The sequence below is a fragment of the Coptis chinensis genome, chromosome 7 (assembly GCF_015680905.1).
Source record: "Coptis chinensis isolate HL-2020 chromosome 7, ASM1568090v1, whole genome shotgun sequence".
Lineage (NCBI taxonomy): Eukaryota > Viridiplantae > Streptophyta > Magnoliopsida > Ranunculales > Ranunculaceae > Coptis > Coptis chinensis.
Window position 1 is genome coordinate 95393507 of NC_141462.1, and position 24642 is coordinate 95418148.

Here is a 24642-nt window from a genome sequence, read left to right on the forward strand (position 1 = left end):
TTATGTAAATTTACATTGTTATATATGTTATATATGATGTTAGACCGGTTTGTTTTAAAACCGAAATTATTAATGAAGATTTGTCATAAAACCGAAATTATTAATCAAAATTACTGACATGAGGTCGGTTTTGTTCTTGAGCCGAAATTCAGTTTAGTCTTGAACTTATTGCATAACTATTGTTGGGCTTTGTCCTTTGGGACGTAATCCCAGAACACAGACCTCCGAAGCACAAAATTCCATTTTATAGTTCGGACGGTTTGAAGGCTCAAAGGATTCAAGAGCAAGATTCCTAATGCTGTTAAAATAATGACATTATTCAACAGAAAGATAGCTTCTCAAAATATTTAAGTAAAATGGTCGGAAAAATGTAGAAAGAACTGTCCGATCTTTACATCCAGCCATATGTCAAAACTACATAGTTTTAGCAAGAGACTGAAGGTAATTAAAGCCTCCAAAAATTGACAATTAAGCTCAGAAATTTTGATTTGGTCAAATGGTTAAATTTAGCCATAGCCCATAGAGAAAGGTCTAACTTAAAGTGAGCTGAATCTAAAATAATATGATTTCTTTTCTCTTGATTATGTTAGTAATATGGTGCTCTTTTGGCTCCATGTTTGCATTAATACTCATAAAAGAGGCAGAGTTGTAGATTGATCATCCTTGATTAGATGGTCTAAAATGTTATTGAGTTGCCACAATTATTACTTATGAGTAATGACAATAAACTTGAAAACTTGATTAAGTATATAATACTAGCCTTGGTCTTGTAGTTTACAATACCCTAAGATTCTGATGCCGCTTCGGACGGTTCGAACAAAGTTGTCACTGATTCAATGGATTACTGCTTGTTTGATTTAGTTGGATTTTAGTGCTGCTATCGCTTTCTCTCTAGTGATTGCTAGTTGGGGTTGGGGATGAGGTAGTAATCTTGCTCTCTCTGCTAGGGCGTGCTCAAATCCGAGCCAAACGAGTTGAGCTTCAGTGTGCTTATTGTTCTTCACATGAGTTCTAAAATTTGCTCACATGCATTTGGATGCTCGCAACTTCCATGGTGGATGCAGCAAAGACGAGAGAGATGTAAGGAAGTAAGGAAGTTCTTGATTATTGCAAGTTAACTCGAACTTGGAGGGAAGCCAACTTTGCAGCAGATCAAGTGGCCAAATATGCAGTGGGGTTACAGACAACTGAACAAGTAGTGTATAATGTAAAACCCCAAATGGGAGGTCCCTCACCAGTCATACTTTAGAGTTTAGATTTGATTAACTTCATGTAACACTGCTGTTTTTAGCGGGGCTATAAGTCGACCTTGTACTCTGTACACTTTCTTTTTACTCTTAAAGCAATATTTGCTTACTTAGAAAAAAAAAATGTTCAGGCTTTGGCTTATATTGAAATGCAAATGAGAAAACAAGCTGGAGCGCCGAAGTGAGCACAATCGAACTTCAGTATAATTAGGCTCGGCTTAAACTTAAACAGTACCACAAAAGAGTGGGCGAGCAAGATGCCGAAAAACCCAAGCAACTCGGATCATTTTCCACCTGTACTCTGCCTTGGTTAAAAACGCAAATAGTCAAAATTGATTGATAGGAAGACGTAGGCGTACTTTTGGATTACTCTGTTGTATAACTTGTATTCTCACTGTAAAGTGTAAGCTACAATATATTTTGAGCCTAATCCCATGAATATAGACTCTGGAAATACTTTTAAAAAGTAAGCATCATAGCTTTTTATTTGGAAAATAGAAAAAATCAAGACGCCGATTGATTTGTTTATTTTTTACCTTTTAATTGTTGTTCTGTTTAAGAATGCTCCTTTACTTGACATTATTATTATTGTTTGGCTAAAGGTAATTGTATTATGTGTAAAAATAAAAGGTTACAGGAACTCAACTTCATTACTTAACACAATAATATTTAGGCACTATAAATAACTAGGCATGAGTTAGTCATCCTCACCAATATTCATTCAGCCTACTTCAATGGAGTCACTCTTGAGCCGTATAGAACCGTTTTTTACATTTCAACATCCATCACTAGCTGTTGTACTAGTTACACTACTGGCACTTCTGGGTGGGTATTACAGATTTAGAGTCTCCCCTTTGTTAGGGAAAAAACTCCCTCCAGGATCACTCGGCTTTCCACTTGTTGGTGAGTCTATAGGCTTTATGAGAGCCCAAAAGATTGACAAAACAAAACAATGGATTGACAAACGCTTGGTCAAGTATGGTCCAGTATTCAAGACCTCACTGATGGGTTCTCCGGTGATTGTTCTGACCGGCCAGGCTGGCAACAAGTTCATATTCAGCGCCAATGACGCCTTAGGGAGCAACCAACCAGTATCGGTGGCAAGAATTCTTGGGGATCATAGTATCTTTGAACTTGATGGGAAACGACACAAGCTTGTGAGGGGTGCAATGATGAGTTTTCTTAGACCTGAAAGCATTCAGAGATTTGTTGGAGAGATGGATGCAATAGTAAAGGAACAACTGTTACAGGTATTGTACATGAAGACTAGTTTTGAATTGTTTCAACTTCACAAATCACAACTACATGTACACTACCAAGTCTCCCCTCTGCTTTTCTTGCAACATTTAACCTGTACAATCATGTTGAAATAATAGCCAGTATACTTTTGTTGTACGCTGGATGATTTATGCAGCATGTTCTTATTGTTTTATAATTGATAGGTAATGATTTTGGGACCTTACTACCTTAATTAGTCTTTTCCAGAATATAATTGGCGATATTTTGTAAAAGGATTGAATAACTATGTTCCGCAGGAACTGAAAGGGAAGGATTCTGTACAAGTTGTAACGATGATGAAGAAGGTCACATTCAAGGTAACTTGTAGTTTGCTTTTTGGATTACCAGAAGGTAAGGAGAAAGATGCATTGCTTGAGGATTTTACAATCGCGCTTAAAGGAGCTTGGGCAATTCCAATAGATTTTCCAGGAACCATTTTCCGACAAGCATGCCAGGCAAGAGACAGGATAACGACTGTGATCACTAAACTTGTAGAGAGAAGAAAGAAAGAAATGGAAGAGGGGAAAGAGGCGCCTCGTGAAGATGTTATCTCAAGTTTTCTTAATTTGAGAGATGAAGAAGATCAATCTTTAACAAAAGATGAGATGATTGATAACATCGTCTCAATGATCATTGCCAGTCATGATACAAGTGCAATTGTTTTGAGTCTCCTTCTAAGACACCTCGCTAGAGATACTCATGTTTACGAGGCAGTACTTGAAGGTTAGTCACAATTGCCAATTTCAGTACTATTACTATAATGTACTCATAGTCAATAACAGCAAAAATATTTGGGATATCCATTTCTTCACTTGATGGTGACTGACATTTGATCAACACTATGACTATATATATAATAACTTCTAACCTATAATGCATATACAGTAACAATATGGATGCAGTACTAACCATAGTACAAAATATCAGGATATGGGTATTTATCGACATTCAATTTCTGGATATATATCGTGAATATATTCTCCTCTTTGGGGATATTTGACATTGTTTCACATGCAAATATCGTGGATATATCTAAAATATCGACAAATATCGTAGATATTGTGAATATTTCTTGATACATTATTTATATTTATTTGAAATATAATGGTAAATATTAAATAAAATTATTATATACACAAAATATCGCCAAATATCACAAATATCTCCAAATATCACAAATATTATTGAAATATCGCTGATATTTGCAGTCATATATATCTCTGAACATATCGTGATATTTATATATCTTTCTCTGAAATCTGGATAGATATCCCCAAATATTACGATATATCGGAATATTTTGTACTATGGTACTAACACTCATATTAGACATAGTCATTATGATCTAGCTTAGTATTATTTAATTTAAGAATGTTTGTTCTAATGTACTGATTAGTTGAAGTGCTACATCGTTACATTCTATAGAGCAAACAGAAATCTCTAAGACAAAGGAAGGAAAGGATGGAATGCTTAGGTGGAGTAATGTACAGAAGATGAAGTATACATGGAGAGTGGCCCAGGAGCTCATGAGAGTGACTCCTCCAGTATTTGGGAATTTTAAGAGAACTACTAAAGATACTAGCTTTGGTGGCTTTGATATTCCAAAAGGATGGCAGGTACGTGTCCATGAATGACTTAATGAGTAGCAATGTAGCATATACACAAGCACTATTTCGTCAATATCTTTAAGTACAGAAATATTATAGATCTCTAAATATTAAGTGTGTATGTTGTTGTTGCCAAGCAACTAGAAATGGAAGCAACCATGTATGCAATTCTTCTCACCTTGTTGTCGTTGTAGGCTTGCATTTTTCCCCTGTTTGTAGTGCTCTTTCAATCACCACAAAAAATTCCCATTAGAAGATTGAGTACCAAAGACGCAAATTTGACCAATGAGAGGATAATTAACTTCAGTTTGTAATCCTGTGGAAATCTAACTAAGAATTTATCACAGGTATTTTGGATTGCATGTGCTACACACATGGATGAGAAAATATTTGAAGAACCAGAGAAATTTGATCCATCCCGCTTTGGGAATCCTTCAAAATCAGCACCACCATATACCTACATCCCTTTCGGAGCTGGACCGCGTGCTTGTCCTGGAGTCGATTTTGCACGAATTGAGATTATGTTGATCCTTCATCATTTGATAATAAATTACAAGTGGACAGAGTTGATTCCTGATGAAGCTATAACACGTGAACCGATGCCTTATCCAGCTATGGGTCTTCCAATTAAGCTTCATCCTAGGAAGGATATGGTGAACTGTAACTGATCTTGTTATGAACCAACTTATGTTGGTTTAATGTGATTCTAAGCCTTTGTACTGAACAAAACTAGTGCGTTCTAAGTTAAACGGACTTCCTTATGTCAAGAATCTAATTCATGGGCGTGTTAGCGGTCATAAAATTTATTGATCAAGAATCTAGAAGAGCTAGCCTTTGAGATATGTTTCTTTGACTTAACAATGGTTTCAAAAATATCTAGTTTGAGTGCGTAAAGTGACATTTGAAGATAGATAAATGAGGTACACAACCTTTGCCTGCAATCTCGTATACTACATCATAAAAAATAAAGAGATCGAAAAAGAAAAGCAAAAAATAGTGCACCGATATTTATTTGCGATCCATGTCTGACTTGAATGAAATGAAGTAATTGTTCAAGCAATCACAAACTCCGGAACAACTTGGGTTTGTTGTAAGCAGATATATCTAATTGATCTGGCCTCTTTTATGGGACTGAGGCCCCTCCGGAACAACCTGAGTTCTTCAAGATAGTACTACTTGTCAAAGATATAAAACAGTATATATATATACAAGAATACAGAAGATCTCCTAGATCCACATATCTAAGAGAAGATAATACTCTTATTAAGATTACAAGATACTTGCTAATCCTAACTAAGATAACAAATATTCCAACACCCTCCCTCAAGTTGGTGCGCGGATATCACACATGCCCAACTTGACAAGAGAGTCAATAAATGCCTTGCTAGCCACTGTTTTAGTAAGGACATCTGCTAGTTGGTCTTCAGACTTTACAAATGGAAAAATAATAATTCAAGCTTCAAGTTTCTCTTTGATAAAATGTCTATCAATCTCCACATGCTTCATCCGATCATGTTGAATAGGATTATGAGCTGCTATCTCTATAGATGACGTATTGTCACAATACATATTCATTTCCACTTTTGGTTTAACACCCAAGTCCGTCAACAAGTTTCTCAACCATAGCAACTCACATACCCCATATGCCATACCTCTATATTCAGCTTCAACACTTGATTTTGATACTACTGGTTGTTTTTTACTCCTCCAAGTCACAAGGTTTCCACCTACAAAAGTGAAATATCCTGAGGATAGACTTTCTGTTGTTGGCTAAATCTGCCCAATTTGCATCAGTGTAGCCTTATACTTTTAGGTGATCATGTTTCGAGAACAATAAGCCTTTACCCGGAGGAGATTTCAAATATCTCAATATGCGCTATACAGCATCCATATGAGGTTTATGTGGGTTATGCATGAATTGACTCACGACACTAACTCCATACACAATATCTGGCCTGGTATGCGATAAATAGATCAGTTTCCCTACAAGCTTATGATATCTCCCCTTATCGGTTGGAGTTGCATTCAAACACAGAAACAACTTGTGGTTCTGCTCAATGGGAGTATCAACTGGCTTACATCCGAACATTCCCGTCTCAGATAATAAATCAAGAATATATTTCCGCTGGGATAAGAAAATACCATTCTTTGATTAGTCGGGCTACCTCAATCCCAAGGAAATATTTAAGGTCTCCAAGCTGTTTCATTTCAAATTCAGAAGCCAGATACTGTTGTAAGCTAGAAATCTCCTCATGATCATCACCTGTCACTACCATATCATCAACATAGATAATCAAAGCAGTGATTTTACCTCTTCTGTGTTTTAAAAACAAAGTGTGATCCGAGTTGCTTTGTTTGTAGCCAAACTTCTTCATAGATTTGGTGAATCTGCCAAACCAAGCTCTTGGGGACTGTTTTAACCCATACAATGCCTTCTTTAGTTTACAGACCATTGTTGTATCTGAGTATTCTGGTATATCTGGGGGAGGATCCATATATACTTCTTCAATAAGATCTCCATGCAAGAAAGCATTTTTAACATCAAACTGAAGAAGAGGCCAATCTTTATTAGTTGCTAATGACAAAAATACTCTCACAGTATTGAGTTTAGCAACCGGTGCAAAGGTTTCTTGATAATCAGCACCATAAAATTGTGTATACCCTTTCGTAACCAGCCGAGCTTTGTATCTCTCAATAGCCCCATCTGCTTTGAGCTTGACTATAAATACTCATCTGCACCCCACTGTCTTCTTTCCCTTTGGTAAGATTACAAGTTCCCAAGTGGCATTTTTTTTCAATGCTGCCATTTCTTCTGCCATAGCTTTGGTCCATCTAGAATCTGCTAAAGCTTCATGCATTTTACTAGGAATAGAGACAGATGATAACTGAAATACATAAGATGCATATGACTTGGGCAACTTGTGAGATGACACATGGTTGTTTATGGGATATTTCACTTTAGCTTTAGGATCAGGTTCATATTGAATTGGTGGTTGGCCACGGTTAGATCGAGGTGGAAGATGATATTGAACTAGTTCAGAATTAAGACTAGGTAGATTAGCATCATGAATATTAGAATCACCAACATTATGAGTATTGGAATCAACAATAATAGAGTCGGGCAATACCTCTAATGGGTTTTCTAGAGAATATTGGATTAGTGGATCTGTTGTCTGTTGTAGGAGGTAATGTACTATCATGGACTTGATCTTCACATCTTCACTTGAGCACTCAGTGGAGGTTCCATCGACTTCTTCTATTGAGTTTTTATCACTAGGTGATTGTGGTCTCGATAAATCAAAGTCCATTATATCATCATGATTATGTATTTTATTTCTATTCTCCCCCTGAAGTGAAGAATCAGTGATCTTCGTATAAAAAAGGTCGTGTTCATGGAAAATGACATCCATTGAGACAATTTTTTTTTTAGAAGATGGATGATAACACTTATAACCCTTATGAGTTAAGCCATACCCAACAAAGACACACTTCAATGCACGTGGATCAAGTTTGGTTCGTTGTTGTGTATGTAAGTGAACATACACCACACACCTGAAGATATAGGGTGCTAAATGAACAATGGGCGGAAGCGTACAGTGATCAGAAAGCACATATAAGGGTCTCCGAAATTGGACAACACTAGAAGGTGTACGATTCATCAAGTAAACAGCAAAGGTCAAAGCTTTGCCTCATAAGTGAGATAGAGGACATGACCACCAATTAATAAAGACCGAGTGACCTCTAAAAGATGTATTTTTTTTCGTTCTGCAACCCCATTTTGCTGAGGGGAATAAGAGCAAGAGGTTTGAAGTAGAATACCAGCCGAATGCATAAAGTCAGTCAATTCCTTTTTGAAATACTCACCCTCATTATTAGAGCGAACAACCTTTACAGAGATTCTAAACTGTGTGAGCACCATTTGATGGAAAAAGGAAAAAACTGTACATACATCACTTTTATGTTTCAAAAAATATACCCAGGTCATTCAAGTACAATCATCGACAAAAATAATAAACCATTTCATCCCGTTATGTGTAGGACGTGGGGCAGGACCCCAAACATCTTAATGAACTCAAGAAAAAGGAGCATCAGCTCTATTATCACTCGAAGAGAAAACAGTACGATGACTTTTCGCCATTACACAGGTTTCACAAGCAAAATCAGAAAGACTACAACCATTAAATAAAGATAGAAATAATCTCCTAAGATAACCAAATGAGGGATGTTCTAGTCGTCTATGCCAAAGCCAAATCTCGCATTTATTTTTATTAACCTTATCGTCACTCATAACATGAGCTTGGACTCCTTGATTGGACCGTTGAAAACCATCCTCCAGATAGTATAATCCTCCACTTTGTTTACCATTGCCAATCCTCTCCTTAGTAAGGGTGTTTTAAAAAATACAATGAGTAGGAAAGAACAAAGCAACACAATTATAAGATTTGGTTAATTGGCTAAAAGAGAGAAGGTTACAGTTTATTGATGGAACAAATAAAACATCATGGATAAATAAAGAAGGGACAGAGGTATAATGCCAACACCAACAATTGGAGATGACACACCATTAACATTAGTAATGACTAATTTGGAACAACTAGAGGAGAAATTGTTAAATTTATAGCGATCGCAAGTCATATGATCAGTAGCACCTGTGTCAATTATCCAATCACTATTTATAGTAAAAGCAATAAGAGCAGAGTTAGATATACCTGACTGGGCAACAAATCCGGCAGCAGTGACTAAGTGACTCTTCGAGTTAGAAGACATGACAGCGGAATCATTATTGGAATGCACAACAACGGAATCATTATTGGTAGGTAAGTCTGTTATTATGATATAGAACATAAACAATGAACTAGATCAATAGACAAGAACGATAAGAAAGAAGAGGGTAATAAATACAATCTGATATAGTGTAACAGATTGTATTATATGACCAGAAAAAAAAAAAAATCAAAACACCAAAAAAAAGCTCCGATTCCAATAGTAATGGGGTAATGAAAAGAAAATCGGAGTTGACTCTTGATACCATGTCAAAGATGTTTTACTGAATATTTCTGATAATTTTATTGATATAGTAGGTATATATACAAGAATACATAAGATCTCCTAGATCCACATATCTAGGAGAAAAAAATACTCTTACTAAGATTGCTAATCCTAACTAAAGTAACAAATATTCCAACACTACTATGCATAACTGCAAATCTGAATTACGAGTCCACTAGATTATCATGTGGTTTTTCAACCAAATAATTAGTCGAAAGGAAACGAAATAATATATATTCTTGGAGGATAAGTAACAAATAACTTGGAATCTTGACACATAGTAATATCAGAATCATCAGAAAGGTGGTTTGTCCTCGACCCTTTGGATCATTGTTTAACAAAATGTCTTTTCTTTCTATCATTTACCTTAATGCCTAGTTATGCCAGTTCCTTCCAATCAGAAAAAGGTTTTCCTTCTTTTGTAATATTGCTTTCTTCGCTTAAATTCATTTTCACTTATCCATCAGCATTTCTCACTATAAATACTCTTGCCATTCTTATGAAAAACACGCAATTTATCAAGTCAAGCTATTAATTTTTATTCAAGAAATTAGCTTCCCCTGATTGATATTAGGACATGTTAGGGGACTTAAAAACATCGTTAGGTACACTTCTTCCATTGATTGCGGTCACCGTTTTTTCCTCGCTGGTTTTCCTTACTCTTCTCAAGAAGAATCATAAAGTGAAAAATCTACCTAAAGGATCTTTAGGTCTCCCTTACATTGGCGAAACTTTAAACTTCCTTCGAGCACAGAACCAAAACCAAGGGGTGGAATGGATATCTGAAAGGGTGACCAAATATGGTCCAGTGTTCAAGACCTCTCTCATGGGTGCTCCTACTGTGATTATCACTGGTCAGGCAGGTAATAAATTTGTATTGGGTTCTGATGACGAAATATTTGCTTCAAAGCAACCAAAGACTATCTCAGAGATATCTGGAAAACACCACCTTTTCGAACTCACAGGGGCCAGGTACAATATATTCGAGCACAGGACCTTCAAATTTTTTAGAAATATATGCTAGTCAGATAGGGAATATACTGATTTTTTGTATTACTGCATATTGTACAACATAAATGTGTGTTAGAAGTGTCTTTTTGACGGGATCTAATATAATTGCGTCATGGCAACATGCGTCACTACCAAATCATGTGTGACGAAATGTAACCTCATGGAATGGTAGAAGTGACGCTTCTGCATATATACAACAACTTCAATTTCCTCTAAAAATACTATTCGGACCAATGATTCCGCCCATGCATTTTCTTGCATTTTACCTGCGTTGGATTTTTTCTGTAGAGTAAAGGTTTCTTCTGTGATGCAGATACAAGCTTATCAAGGCGGCAATGGTGAGCTTTTTAAAACCAGAATGCCTCCAACATTACGTTAAACATATGGACGATTTGATTGCTAAGAAGTTACATAGTGAAACCAAAGATAGAGACACGGTTAAGGCAGTGGATTTGATGAAGATCGTCACGTTTGATGTTGCATGCACAGTACTATTTGGTATACACGATGAAACAATTAAAAACGACTTGTTGAGAGATTTCACCATAGCATTCACGGCCATTTGGTCTCTCCCTATCAATTTTCCTGGCACACACTTCCGAAAAGGCTTAGAAGCACGAGGAAGGATTATTCGTCGAATGTCACCAATCATAATGAAGAAAAAGGAAGATCTCACCAAGGGCATCGTTTATCCCAAAACTGATGTGATATGTAGCTTATTGGCGCTAACAGAGGACACTGAAGAACCTATTACAGAACAAGAAGTGATGGATAATTTCATCATGCTGATGATAGCTAGTCATGATACTTCAGCGAATCTCTTGAGCTTAATGATTATGAAGTTGGCAAAAGATCCAAAGATCTACGAGAAAATTCGAGAAGGTAGCATTATATATAATTGTAATTCATCTTAGACTTGTTGTCACCATGTAAAAAATTGGAACGCCGTACTGAATCTTCATTTGCTATATTTATTAGAGCAATTGCGCATTCTAAGTGAAAGACAAGGCGCAAATGAAAACCTTACATGGAATGAAATACAGAAGATGAAATACACATGGAGAGTTGCACAAGAGTTGATGAGGATAACCCCCCCAGTATTTGGTAGCTTCAGAAAGGCAGTTAAGGACACTAGTTTTGGAGGATACGATATCCCCAAAGGATGGCAGGTAATCCCCACATGCAGTAAACTTAGTTTGGTCATCTGCACATACTTGAAATTAGCACTTTCCCTTGGAATGATATGGAGTTGTACCCATATCACCTCACTACAGGTCTACAAGACATAGTTTGTGTTGAAACCGAAAAAAAATGACTTGAAGATTATTAGAAGAGTTGTCTAGCAAAATGTGATGTGTCTTGGCAACTGTGGTGGTATGGATGCACCTTTTTCTGTACCTGCTTCTTAGCATTCTGCTGATTTTAATTTCATTAATTTTAATTTTTCTTTATGTTTAATTTTGACAGGTGTTTTGGGTTGCTTGTGGAACTCACTTGAACAAGGACATTTTCGATAATCCGACTACATTTGATCCTTCTCGCTTCGAACACCCTCTGAAACCAATTCCTCCATATGCGTATATACCATTTGGAGCAGGGACTCGGATGTGCATAGGGAACGAATTCGGGAGAATTGAAACGCTCGTTGTCATCCATCACTTGGTAACAAAGTTTGAGTGGTCACTGGTGGATCCCAATGAAGCGATCAAGTGTCAACCGTTTCCATATCCATCACTGGGTCTTCCAATCAACCTCAAACCCATACTTTCATCGTCAAAGATTTAAACTTCAATGTTCGACGGAGGTGAACTGTAACTGATCTTGTTATGAACCAACTTATGTTGGTTTAATGTGATTCTAAGCCTTTGTACTGAACAAAACTAGTGTGCTCAAAGTTAAACGGACTTCCATATGTCAAGAATGTAATTCATTGGCGTGTTATCAGTCAAGCAACTATCTATGTGTTTTAAGAACTATTTCTCTTCAGATAAAATATATTGATCAAGAATCTAGAAGAGCTAGCCTTTGAGATATGTTTCTTTGACTTAACAATGGTTTCAAAAATATCTAGTTTGAGTGCGTAAAGTGACATTCGAAGATAGATAAATGAGGTACACAACATTCGCCTGCAATCTCGTATATGACATCATAAAAAATAAAGAGAAAAAGAAAAGCAAAAAATAGTGCCCCGATCTCTATTTGCGATCAATATCTGACTTGAATGAATTGAAGTAATTGTTCAAGCAATCACAAGCTCCGGAACAACCTGAGTTTGTTGTAAGCAGATATATCTAATTGATCTGGTTCTTTTATGGGACTGAGCCACTGAGGTCCCTCCAGAAAGACCAGTTCTAACTGCAAATCTTAATTACGAGTCCACTAGAAGATTATGTGGTTTTTCAACCAAATAATTAGTTGACAGGAAACGAAATAATACATGCATTCGATCTGACAGACGTTCTGCTATGTGGAAGTCTAGTTCTATATATTCTTGGAGGATAAGTAACAAATAACTTGGAATCTTGGAACATAGTAAAATCAGAATCATCAGAATCCTCGACCCTTTGGATTTTGTAGTGATCATTGTTTAACAACATGTCTTTTCTTTCTATCATTTTGCCGGCCTAGTTATGTCAGTTTCTTCCAATCAGAAAAAGGTTTTCCTTCTTCTTATTATATTGCTTTCTTCGCTTAAATTCATTTTCACTTATCCATCAGCATTTCTCACTATAAATGCTCTTGCCATTCTTATGAAAAACACGCAATTTATCAAGTGGAGCTATATATTAAGTTTTATTCAAGAAATTAGCTTCCCCTGATTGATATTAAGACATGTTAGGAGCCTTAGAAACATCGTTAGGTATGTCACTTCTTCCATTGATTGCTGTCACCGTTTTTTCCTCGCTGGTTTTCCTTACTCTTCTCAAGAAGAATCATAAAGTGAAAAATCTACCTAAAGGATCTCTAGGTCTCCCTTACATTGGCGAAACTTTAAACTTCCTTCGAGCACAGAACCGAAACCAAGGGATGAAATGGATATCTGAAAGGGTGACCAAATATGGTCCAGTGTTCAAGACCTCTCTCATGGGTGCTCCTACTGTGATTATCATTGGTCAGGAAGGTAATAAATTTGTATTGGGTTCTGATGACGAGATATTTGCTTCAAAGCAACCAAAGATTATCTCAGAGATATCTGGAAAACACCACCTTTTAGAACTCACAGGGGCCAGGTACTTACCTTTTTTTTTTTTTTTTTTTTTTTTTTTTTTTTTTTTTTGGGAAATGGTTATGGGTTTAAGAAACCCCCACCTGTATTTACTGAGAAAAGTTAAACCTTACAAGCCTCCTTAAGAGTTTGATCGTTAGAAGGACACACACAAGACACAAGATCAACAAGCTCTTTAGCCTTACATACATGAGGTGACATGTACACTAGACATCCACAATCTAACTTTTTACTCATGATTTCCTTCACTATCTTAGGATGATCCTTCCTAAGATAAGTTTGAGCTTTCTCATAATTACAAAAGAAACCTTTGCAATCACAACACACATAAGTGAGTCCAAGAGTTTCATCCCAAAGTTCTTTGGTGTAGTACTCAAGATATCTCATTTTTTTTGTTCTTGGTTAACGACTTCACCTTCTTCAACATTGCAAGGGTAGGCTCTATTTCTCCTGAAGAATACTCTTGGATCCTCTTGTTTCTTTTTGGCTTCACAATAGTCCATTGGTTTTGATCCACTAATGACAATGCATACCTTGATGTGCTCGATCTTAGGCAATGCAAGTGTTGGGGCCTCTATAAAAGTATCCCCAAACAACTCAAGTTCATTCTCGGAGAGAACATCATCTACATCCTCATTTCTAGAAACTAACCCTTTATACATGTTTTTTTCTTTGCTATTGGGCAGTTGATGATGGTAGTTGATTTGTGTAGGTGTACCTATTTCCTCGTCCCTTTCTTCTTGTTCTATCATTTGGAAGGGATTTACATTTTGCACAATTGGTGAAGCAATTATGTTTTGTAAATTCTGTCTAGCTGGAGTTCCACCTCGAGCTTCAACCCTTGATGGTGAATCCTCACCATTCTGCTCACATATAGCCTCTTCAGGAGCTACAGTTGCATCCTCTTCCATTACCTCAGTAGGTACATTTGTAACTTTAATGCTTGAATCCTTAGGTATCCATACAGTAGCTCCTTTGTGTGGACATTTAACCACTAAATGGCCAAACTTTTTACAACAAGTACAGGCTTGAAGTCTCCACGAATATTCGTCGTCAACCACAACAATTCTAGTTCTCAAATTCAAGGACAAATGTTCAGGAAATTTAAATCCAATAGGTATTTCACCACATACCTTAGCAAAGTCCAACATTTTCTATTTTGCAGTAGCTTCATCAGTACACAAAGGGCCACCAATTAAGCTAGCAAAGAATCCAATACCTCTAAGTGTCCACATTTCTTTTGGAATTTTGGTGATCTTTGCCCAAATGGGTAAAGTCTGGATCTTGTTTCTTTGACTCTCAGTTTCCCTTGACCATGGCTTAACAATGAAAAGTTTCCCTGCAATATAAATCGAACCACCTTCAAGAGCAAACCGTCTTTCCTCCAGGTCTGAGAATTTCATATAGAAAACATCTTGATCAGTTGTAATATCAAATGTTCCTTTAATCTTCCAAGTTTTTTGTAGCACATCTCGAACTAGTGGAAATGGAAGCTTCTTATTAATGAAATAACCGATTAAATAATCCTCCCATTCACTAACACCATCCTCGATAATATCCAAGGGCACATCTGCAACACCGTCGATAACCGATGGGTTAAAAGCTTGCAAAGCAGTCGTCTTGAAGATTTCACTTTGCTTGAAGAGAGAGCTCCATGATCCATTGCCACCCGATATTGGGATGGAAGTGGGTCGAACAGGTGGTGGTAGTGAAGAAGAAGCAGTTTGGTTAAGTTGAGCAGATTCCATATTGAGCAAAAGTTATCTTCGTCTTCCTCAAAATATTCCCTAAAAGAGTATGCTTTGGAGGGAAAAACAGGATAAGTTTTGCTTCGAACCAGATTCAACAGCTAAAAGTAGTAAAAAACTGGTGCACTGGATCACTGATGTTAAGTAAGTGTTAGGATCCTCCACTCTCAACCACTCGTGGCAGCCCATGTGTCCAGATTCCAACCACGACCTACAAGCACACGACATGGAAGAAGCAACCACTATGCCCTAAGGTCAGGTCGTCCAGACGACCTAGGAAATGTAACCGCTGCGCACTACAAGCTAGTCAACAACAACATTAATGGGAGAATTTACTCGGTAACGATTTCCAGGTCTTTACTTCATAACAGACACATCCATAAAAGGAAGGGACAACTCTATGCCTATAAAAGGGAAGTACGAACTACGTAAGATTTGATTCAAGTCGGGCTAAATGACTCGATATGTAGGCAACTCTTCTCCAAAAGAAGAGCACAACCATTTCCTACAAACTCAATCTTAGTTTGTAGGTATAATTCGATACCTAAACATTGGCACCGTCTGTGAATCGAAATACTTGAAAATTCATCCACTCAATTCAACTCTCTCAACCTTTCTAAAATTTTCAATTTTTAAGCTCACGAAGCGTGGTAATCAAAAGGAAAAGCTACCGAAATCATAGATTTGCAAGTGACAATTGGATAAAAACAAATTGTAGAATCGATGAATTGCAGTTTAAATCTAGCAACTAGGTTGCCACGTTCTAATAAGATAAGTACTCCTTTCAAAACTCCATTACTGCTATCTTTGGAATCATTTGTTTCTGGTCCAACAAAATACTTATGTTGCCAACAAGCAGCATCAATCTTAATTGGTCGTACATATTCCATTAGTGTCTGGTTCTGTGCAGACATTAGCTAATTTTTGACTGACCTCACTCAACTTCAAAATACTTGGCTTGAATGGCATGCACATGATCAGTGGCCTATGCTACGCAAAGCACTAGTGTCTAGAAATTTGTCTTTCACAAGTATTATTCTTGAACGTTAGATCTGAGTCTATTCTTTCATTTTTGCAATTATTTCTTGTTAATTGCATCATAGCTACCATTACTTCTGATGAAGCTTGACTGAAACTGTTCCCATCAAGTCTCAGTCTATTAATTGTTGGTTTTCGTTACATGCAACTCACAAAGTGCACATGCGTTGTCAACTTGCTGCTTGTTATGCGTTGCCCTTTGAATGATTTGTAATAATAATGAGCGAGCTATCAATATTTATGTCAAGGCTCGACCTGGTTTACTTGCGTAGGTCGACCATACTTTTGTTTTACCATATTCATGTCATAATGTTCGGAGCATGCCTTACAATTTGTTTCATATATACATTTGCATATATGCAACATTTTAGCTTTAAATTCCCAGACTATCGACGGACAATAAGCGAAAGCCGATGCAAAAAATGTAGCGATCGTGATCGCTCGATTCATTTCGAAAACTTAGATTGAGATTTTAAATTTAAGAACTAATATATCTACTACAGTTTTTTGTATACATTGCAAATGAAAACGACACATTGAAGGTGGAAGAAGAGTCAAGGACAACGTCTGAAAAGTTTCAGTTATGAAAGGTCGTCCACATATTGACACCCATCCCCCTAACGTTCAAATATTCGATTAAACTATCGTCTTTTATGAACCATCATCTTCGCCAGCTAGCGTTGATCATATTCTGATTTTTGACAAGGACTACCACTCATCCGAATTTGAGTCTCTTTTGCGCTTGAAGTTTTCGGAACAGTTTACGTGCAACATTTTTACCATATTAAGTTTCAATACAATTAATCTCATTTTCTACAGCTCGCTCCTTGTCAGGTTATTTTACAGCACGAACTAGGGGCTAGCTACACTCTGAACTGGGGCTCGCAATAGCCATATGCACAATGCAGGTCAATCAAGCTCCAAACTGTGGGCTAGCCACAACCATTTCCAAACTGGGGGCTAGCCACAACATCTCTGAACAGGGACTAACTAAAGGCATCTGGCCATGTCTAGTCCAGCTCAATACACCATACATCTCCAAAATTACTACAATTAATATTGACGTGTAATAACTAGTTGATACTAACTCCTTGATGCTAGCTCGTTTTTTTACAGGTCACTTAAGCTCCAAAACTGGAGCTAGCTACAGTCACGCCAATTCAAGGCTAATAATCATAGTAATGCCACCAAAAGGCTAGTTATCACCAATCAGCTTGATGCCCTATTAATTAAGGATCAAGTTTGATCTGCGAACTACGATCTACAAACTACGATGTCAGATCGCCATCAAAGACGCTCAACGGGAATCAACTATAGTGATGCCCCCAAAAGACTAGCTATCAACAATAACACCCCCAAAAGGCGTACAAATCGACTTAACACCTATGCAAGGGTTAAGTCCGATTCAACTATAATCGGCTACGAGCTACGAACTGCGATCTGCGCACTACAATCTATGAGCTATGAAGTAGGACCTAGCACATTACCTCGCAACAAAGCTCTAATCAACAAACGACATCCAACCTACTAACACAGAAAATTCAATCCACAACAATCTCCATTTCAAACTAGGTAAGACACGTGGTATCATTTATTATCTTTCTTTACACCACTGTTCCAAAAATAGTGATAAAAAGAAAGAGGGGCTGTGTTAGTATCCTCCACTCTCAACTACTCGTGGCAGCCCACGTGTCTAGATTCCAACCACGACCTACACGCACACGACCTGGAAGAAGCAACCACTACGCCCCAAAGTTAGGTCGTCCAGATGACCTACGAAATGTAACCGTTGCGCACTACAAACTAGTCAACAACAACATTAATGGGAGACTTCACTCGGTAATGATCTCCAGGTTTTAACTTCGTAACAGACGCATCCAGAAAAGGAAGAGACAACTCTATGCCACAATAAAAGGGAGGTATGAACTATGTAAGGCTTGATTCGAGTCAGGCTAAACGACTCGATACATAGGCAATTCTTCTCCAAAGGAGTAATATATTCGAGCACAGGGCCTTTCAATTTTTTTAGGAACTGGGCACACCCGCCAGGCCTGGGCCTCTGCGCCCATGGGATAAGTACCGATTAGGGCAGGGAATTGGGTCGGGTTTGACCCGAATCTGACTGGACCTGAACCCGAATAATTCGGGTTCGGGTCGATTTTTATATCCGTTTATTTATTCGAGTCGGGTTCGGATCTGTCGGATATATTTTTTGGGCCTGGGCCTCGCACCCATGGGATTAACTAGTACCGATATTGTCCCCTACTTAACCACCTATTAGGCTTGGGCCACATCTTGGCCATGGGTGTGGGATTTTATCCTAAAAGGCATCCGTACTAGTTAGTGATCTTCCCACTTTATCAACCCATGATGAACTCTTTTCTTGTTCAATATGAGACTATTTCTATTTTTGGTCCACACTAACAATATATGCTAGGGCAGAGAGGGAATATAATGATTTTTTTAAGTGAATAGACTTCTTGCTAATACATACCCAAAATGATAGACTCAAGGTATTACTGTATATTGTACAACATAAATGTGTGTTAGAAGTGTCTTTTTGATAGGATCTAATTGCGTCATGGCATCATGCGTCACTACCAAATCACACGCCACGCTGGTCGTGATGAATTGATGGCCATTCCAGGTTTCAATGAAATGTAACCTCATGGAATGGTAGAAGTGACGCTTCTGCATATATATACAACAACTTCAATTTCCTCTACAAATACTATTCAGACCAATGATTCCGCCATGCATTATTTCTTGCATTTTACCTGAGTACGATTTTTTCTATCGAGTAAATGTTTCTTCTGTGATGCAGATACAAGCTTATCAAGGCGGCAATGGTGAGCTTTTTAAAACCAGAATGCCTCCAACATTACGTTAAACATATGGACGATTTGATTGCTAAGAAGTTACATAGTGAAACCAAAGATAGAAACACGGTTAAGGCAGTGGATTTGATGAAGACCATCACGCTTGATGTTGCATGCACAATACTATTTGGTATACACGACGAAACAATTAAAAACGACTTGTTGAGTGATTTCACCATAGCATTCACGGCCATTTGGTCTCTCCCTATCAATTTTCCTGGCACACACTTCCGAAAAGGCATAGAAGCACGACGAAGGATTATTCGTCGAATGTCACCAATCATAATGAAGAAAAAGGAAGATCTCACCAAGGGCATTGTTTATCCCAAAACTGATGTGATATGTAGCTTATTGGCGCTAACAGACGACACTGAAGAACCTATTACAGAACAAGAAGTGATGGATAATTTAATGATGCTGATGATAGCTAGTCATGATAATTCAGCGAGTCTCTTGAGCTCAATGATTATGAAGTTGGCAAAAGATCCAAAGATCTACGAGAAAATTCGAGAAGGTAACATTATATATAATTGTAATTCATCTTAGACTTGTCGTGGCCATGTAAAAAATTGGAACGCCGTACTGAATCTTCATTTGCTATATTTATTAGAGCAATTGCGCATTCTAAGTGAAAGACAAGACGCAAATGAAAACCTTACATGGAATGAAATACAGAAGATGAAATACACATGGAGAGTTGCACAAGAGTTGATGAGGATAACCCCCCCTGTATTTGGTAGCTTCAGAAAGGCCGTTAAGGACACTAGTTTTGGAGGATACGATATCCCCAAAGGATGGCAGGTAATCCCCACATGCAGTAAACTTAGTTTGGTCATCTGCACATACTTGAAATTAGCACTTTCCCTTGGAATGATACGGAGTTGTACCCATATCACCTCACTACAGGTCTACAAGACATAGTTTGTGTTGAAACCGAAAAAAAATGACTAGGAGATTATTGGAAGAGTTGCCAAGCAAAATGTGATGTGTCTTGGCAACTGTGGTGGTATGGATGCACCTTTTTCTGTACCTGCTTCTTAGCATTCTGCTGATTTTAATTTCATTATTTTTTATTTTTCTTTATGTTTAATTTTTACAGGTGTTTTGGGTTGCTTGTGGAACTCACCTGAACAAGGACATTTTCGATAATCCGACTACATTTGATCCTTCTCGCTTCGAACACCCTCTGAAACCAATTCCTCCATATGCATATATACCATTTGGAGCAGGGACTCGAATGTGCATAGGGAACGAATTCGGGAGAATTGAAGCGCTCGCTGTCATCCATCACTTGGTAACAAAGTTTGAGTGGTCACTGGTGAATCCCAATGAAGCGATCAAGTGTCAACCGTTTCCATATCCATCACTGGGTCTTCCAATCAACCTCAAACCCATACTTTCATCGTCAAAGATTTAAACTTCAATGTGTGTTTGTTCGACGGAGGAGTGGAACCAGAAGATAGTAATTGATATGTTTTTACTTACATTTTAGTTGGCAAAAAAGACTAAAATGTGAAGATGAATGTTTATCATTTGAGTTATTGTATGGTTTGGATTTCGATTGACCGTTATTACATTAAGGTGTCTAAAGTGAAGTTTTATCGCATTTTAATCCATATTTATTTTTCCCGTCCATCATGCGCTTGAAAAGAAATTTAAGATAGAAAATCAAGGTTGAGAGAAGAAAATGAAGGGTTGAGGAGAGAGAAAGAGACCATAGAGAAGTCTGATAGGGAGGTGTCGGAGGCACAGAGAGAGAGGAGGAAGGGAGGCCGGACTTGGCAGATCAGGCGGTGGCTAGACTCACGAAGGAGCAAGTGAGGGAAATGATCGCCAGCGATCTGAAAGCTAACCTAGAACAGGCCAAGGGGAGGCGGCAAGCCAGGTGGTGGCAGGATTAAACCATAACTTGTTGGCGGACACGATCTGGAAGTCCGAGGTGCCAAAGAGATTCAACCAGCCTAGGTTCGAGAGGTATGATGGGACGGGGGACCTAGCGGACCACATCCACCATTTTCGGCAGCAGATGCCGCTATGGCAGGAGCCGCGTTATGATGGGTTGAGATGCATGATATTCCCTACAAGCTTAAAAGGGGGAGCATCAGACTGGTATTACCGGTTATCGTTTAAGACTATCAATAGCTTTCAGGAGTTAGAGCAGGACTTCATAGACCACTTTATGAAATTCCCAGATACGATTTCACAGAGTAATCTCGATGAATTCAATGTTCCCAATTAGATTTAATCATGCACAAGCAAACAATTATCTATGACAATCAAACTGAAAAAATAAAACGAGACAAGACACAGAGAATTTTTTTAACGTGGTAAACCCAATCATTGGGAAACATCCACATCACTACCTATCTCAGGTAGTGAGATAAAAATCCACTATATAAATCAATCAGTTACAAAGTAAGAATACTCATAATGGGGATCAAGTCCCATGATTACCCGAATATCGTACTCCTCAATATTGTAACCTTTCACCTCCTTTCGCAGAAAGAAGAATCACTCCTTTCGCAGAAGCCACCAACAATAAACAAGTATGGAAGAACTCAATTCAGTGATCTCATGTCGTCTCAACAATAGGAACACTAAACTGGCAAGATGAATGAAGTATTTTTTCTTAACGCACTTGGGAATCTCTAGAATTATTCTACTGAAAAAGCTTACCCCAACTATCTGCATTTCTTGTTTTATATTACCTCTCAGACTTCCAAGATCAAATCAGTTTTGATCACAATCCCTCAAAAAACGGTTTTGATTGATATCCACTTTGTTGATCACAATCCCTCAAAAATCGGTTTTGATTGATATCCACTTTGTTGTTGTCGATCTCTCTTTCTTCCAAAGTTACATGGAACTATTCTCTGACTAATGGACCCAAAACATAGTTAGTCACGAAACGGGCCAAACATTATATGTGGGCTTTTCACTTTATACACCAAAAGAAACGGGTAGTTGACATTGCATCCTTGTTTAATGTAAGACAAAGATCCGCGGAGTCGGTGAGGGATTTCTTGTGTAGATTCAAGGCGGAGACCTTAAAAGTGGAGAACTTGGATAAAAGGACTGCGGTGATAGCTTTTGAGAGAGGATTATGTCCGGGGACGAGGGTACACGAGTCGGTAGCCAAGAATGAAATTGCGACATTACAGGATCTATACCCGAGGGTGGAGAAATATATCAGGTATGAAGACACAATGCAAAAGGAGATGAAAAGGCCGGGGAAGGTAGTGTTATCATTGGATAGAGGCGAGGACCGTCGACGATATGAGTCATCTGACAGAGGAGGCAGCGGATACCGAGGGTATTCATCGCGGCCCGAAAGGGGTAGATAAGAGGCTAGGAGGGAGAACCGAGAGAGAAAACCCTACCGCGAAGTAGAACAAGTGCCGTTGAACAAGCTGCTGAGCGAGATATTGCCACTAATTCAGAATTTGTAGGGGTACAAGGGGCCGCGAACCAAACCAATGGAGATGCAAGGCAAGCCCTATTGCGCATACCATCAGATACATAATCATGAGACGGACGGCTGTTATGCGTTGAGGTGGTTAATTCAGAGGATGATAGGGAAGGGATTGTTGAAGGAATTTATAATGGAGGAGGAGAAAGTAGAGCAAACACCGGCTCAAGGGAGGATATTGGGAACGATCAATGTAATTTTCAGTGGAGAGATATTGAGCCACAACGCACACCGAGACAGGATAAGGTGAGCTGCGAGTATACAACAGGTCCATGAGTCAGCGGGCCATTCGCGGGCAACCCCATGGTTCGCGAGCGATAGGGGAAGCATAGTGTTCACCGATGCGGATCTCCAGGCAGTTGATTCCCTGCATGAGGATGTATTGGTAATCACAGTGGCGATGGGAAATTACATGGTGAAAAGGGTGTTAGTTGACTGTGGCAACGCGGTGGATTTGCTGTTTAGAGGGACAATGGAGGAAATGAAGATAGAAAAGAAGCAGCTGAGGCCCTCGCCGACAAATTTGTATGGGTTCAATGGAAGCATGACTGAGCCTCTAGGGGAGCTCTTGCTCCAGTGACCACGGGACCGGTTACAGTGTTCTTTAGGGTCAAAATGGTGGATGCCGATTCACAATACAACGCCATCTTGGGGAGGAGGTAGATTCATGAGATGAAAGCGGTTCCCTCTACCTACTACCAAGTGATCCGGTTTCCTACCCCTACTGGGGTGTATGAGGTCCACGGGGATCAGGTGACGGCCAAGAACAGTCATCAGAGTACGGTGAAGAGATTGGTCCGCGGATCAGAGGGAGAGACTCCACATCCCAGAAAGAGGCAAACATAGCAATTATAGTGCGCCTCGGGAAGGAGGAGGGGGAGTCGGCGGAGGGGCCGAAGACCCTGGATGAGATAGAAATAGTAAATTTAGGGGAAGGGGATGAGGAGAAGTTCACGTCAATAAGCTCCAGCTTGTCTGAGGAATGGAAGATTAAATTAATACAGTTTTTGGCTGCCAATAAAGAGGTATTTGCATGGACGATTGAGGAGGTCACCGGATTGGACCCAGAATTTGCATGTCATCAGTTGCACATGAAGAAAGATGCTAAGCCGGTGAGATAGAAGATGCGAAGCATTAGGCTTAAGTACGCCGAAGGAATTCGCGAGGAGGTCGTGAGGTTGAAGGGGGCTGGTATAATATGAGAGGTGGCGTTCACCGACTGGTTGTCTAACGTGGTCGCGGTATCAAAGAAGAATGGCAAGGTTCGTATGTGTGTCGACTTCACCGATGTGAACTCAGAATGTCCTAAATACAGCTACCCCATGCCGAGAGTGGACGAATTGGTGGATAGAACCGTGGGGTTCAAAATATTCTCTTTCATGGACGCATCTATGGGATATAACCAAGTCACGATATATGGGCCAGATCAGGAAAAGACAACCTTTGTGGTAGAAGGAGGCACATATTGTTATACGAGAATGCCGTTTGGATTGAAGAACACCGATGCTACATTTCAATGGCTAGGGGAGAAAATGTTTGAAAGCAAGATCCGAAAGGGGATTGAGATATATATAGATGACATGGTGGAGAAAGTATGTCAGAGGAGGAACATTTAGAGGGTCTGAAAGAGACGTTCGATATACTGCGGACACACAATTTAGAGCTTAACCCAGATAAGTGTACATATATTCGGCGTGACCACGGGAAAGTTCTTGGGTTACATAGTTACTTACCGGGGAATAGAGGCTAACCCTGAGCAGATAAGAGCCTTGGTGGATATGTCATCGCCGCAAGGCGTCAAAGAGGTGCAAAGACTTGCAGGAAGGGTCGCGGCCTTGAACAGATTCATCTCAAAGTCATCGGACAAGTGTAGGCCACTGTATCGGTTGCTAAGAAACACTCCAGATTTCGTATGGACCACAGAATGCGAGGAGGCGTTTCAGGAATTGAAGAGTTATCTGGGCAAGGCCTCTCTGTTGTCGCGACCTGAACATGGAGAAAAACTTTACTTATATCTGGGGGTCATGAAATATGCAGTTAGTTCAGTGCTGGTCTGGATCGTTGGTAAGATAGAGAAGCCGGTGTATTTC

At 38.8% G+C, this 24642-nt stretch overlaps 3 protein-coding genes across 3 annotated transcripts; all 3 read left to right on the forward strand.

Annotated features, from left to right (window-relative positions):
- Window positions 1-1881: 1881 nt before the first annotated feature.
- LOC147490226 (cytochrome P450 716B1-like) lies at window positions 1882-4976 on the forward strand. The gene is made up of 4 exons (XM_086573337.1): window positions 1882-2497; window positions 2783-3248; window positions 3951-4141; window positions 4480-4976. The coding sequence occupies exons 1-4, from the start codon at window positions 1982-1984 to the stop codon at window positions 4798-4800; spliced, it is 1494 nt and encodes a 497-aa protein (XP_086429463.1). The 5' UTR covers window positions 1882-1981; the 3' UTR covers window positions 4801-4976.
- A 4692-nt stretch (window positions 4977-9668) lies between these two features.
- Window positions 9669-12225, forward strand: LOC147490227 (taxane 13-alpha-hydroxylase-like). The gene is made up of 4 exons (XM_086571070.1): window positions 9669-10153; window positions 10506-11074; window positions 11171-11361; window positions 11660-12225. Exons 1-4 carry the CDS (start codon window positions 9759-9761, stop codon window positions 11975-11977), a joined length of 1473 nt encoding a protein of 490 aa, XP_086427196.1. The 5' UTR covers window positions 9669-9758; the 3' UTR covers window positions 11978-12225.
- A 681-nt stretch (window positions 12226-12906) lies between these two features.
- Window positions 12907-20689, forward strand: LOC147490228 (taxane 9-alpha-hydroxylase 1-like). Its single transcript, XM_086571071.1, has 4 exons — window positions 12907-13422; window positions 19029-19597; window positions 19694-19884; window positions 20183-20689. Exons 1-4 carry the CDS (start codon window positions 13025-13027, stop codon window positions 20498-20500), a joined length of 1476 nt encoding a protein of 491 aa, XP_086427197.1. The 5' UTR covers window positions 12907-13024; the 3' UTR covers window positions 20501-20689.
- Window positions 20690-24642: the final 3953 nt, after the last annotated feature.

Coding starts and splice junctions, on each gene's coding strand:
- LOC147490226 (XM_086573337.1), top strand. CDS start 1,982: ATGGAGTCACTCTTGAGCCGTATAGAACCGTTTTTTACATTTCAACAT. Junction 2,498..2,782: donor TAAAGGAACAACTGTTACAG/GTATTGTACATG, acceptor TATGTTCCGCAG/GAACTGAAAGGGAAGGATTC. Junction 3,249..3,950: donor TTACGAGGCAGTACTTGAAG/GTTAGTCACAAT, acceptor TACATTCTATAG/AGCAAACAGAAATCTCTAAG.
- LOC147490228 (XM_086571071.1), top strand. CDS start 13,025: ATGTTAGGAGCCTTAGAAACATCGTTAGGTATGTCACTTCTTCCATTG. Junction 13,423..19,028: donor TTAGAACTCACAGGGGCCAG/GTACTTACCTTT, acceptor TCTGTGATGCAG/ATACAAGCTTATCAAGGCGG. Junction 19,598..19,693: donor CTACGAGAAAATTCGAGAAG/GTAACATTATAT, acceptor TATATTTATTAG/AGCAATTGCGCATTCTAAGT.
- LOC147490227 (XM_086571070.1), top strand. CDS start 9,759: ATGTTAGGGGACTTAAAAACATCGTTAGGTACACTTCTTCCATTGATT. Junction 10,154..10,505: donor TTCGAACTCACAGGGGCCAG/GTACAATATATT, acceptor TCTGTGATGCAG/ATACAAGCTTATCAAGGCGG. Junction 11,075..11,170: donor CTACGAGAAAATTCGAGAAG/GTAGCATTATAT, acceptor TATATTTATTAG/AGCAATTGCGCATTCTAAGT.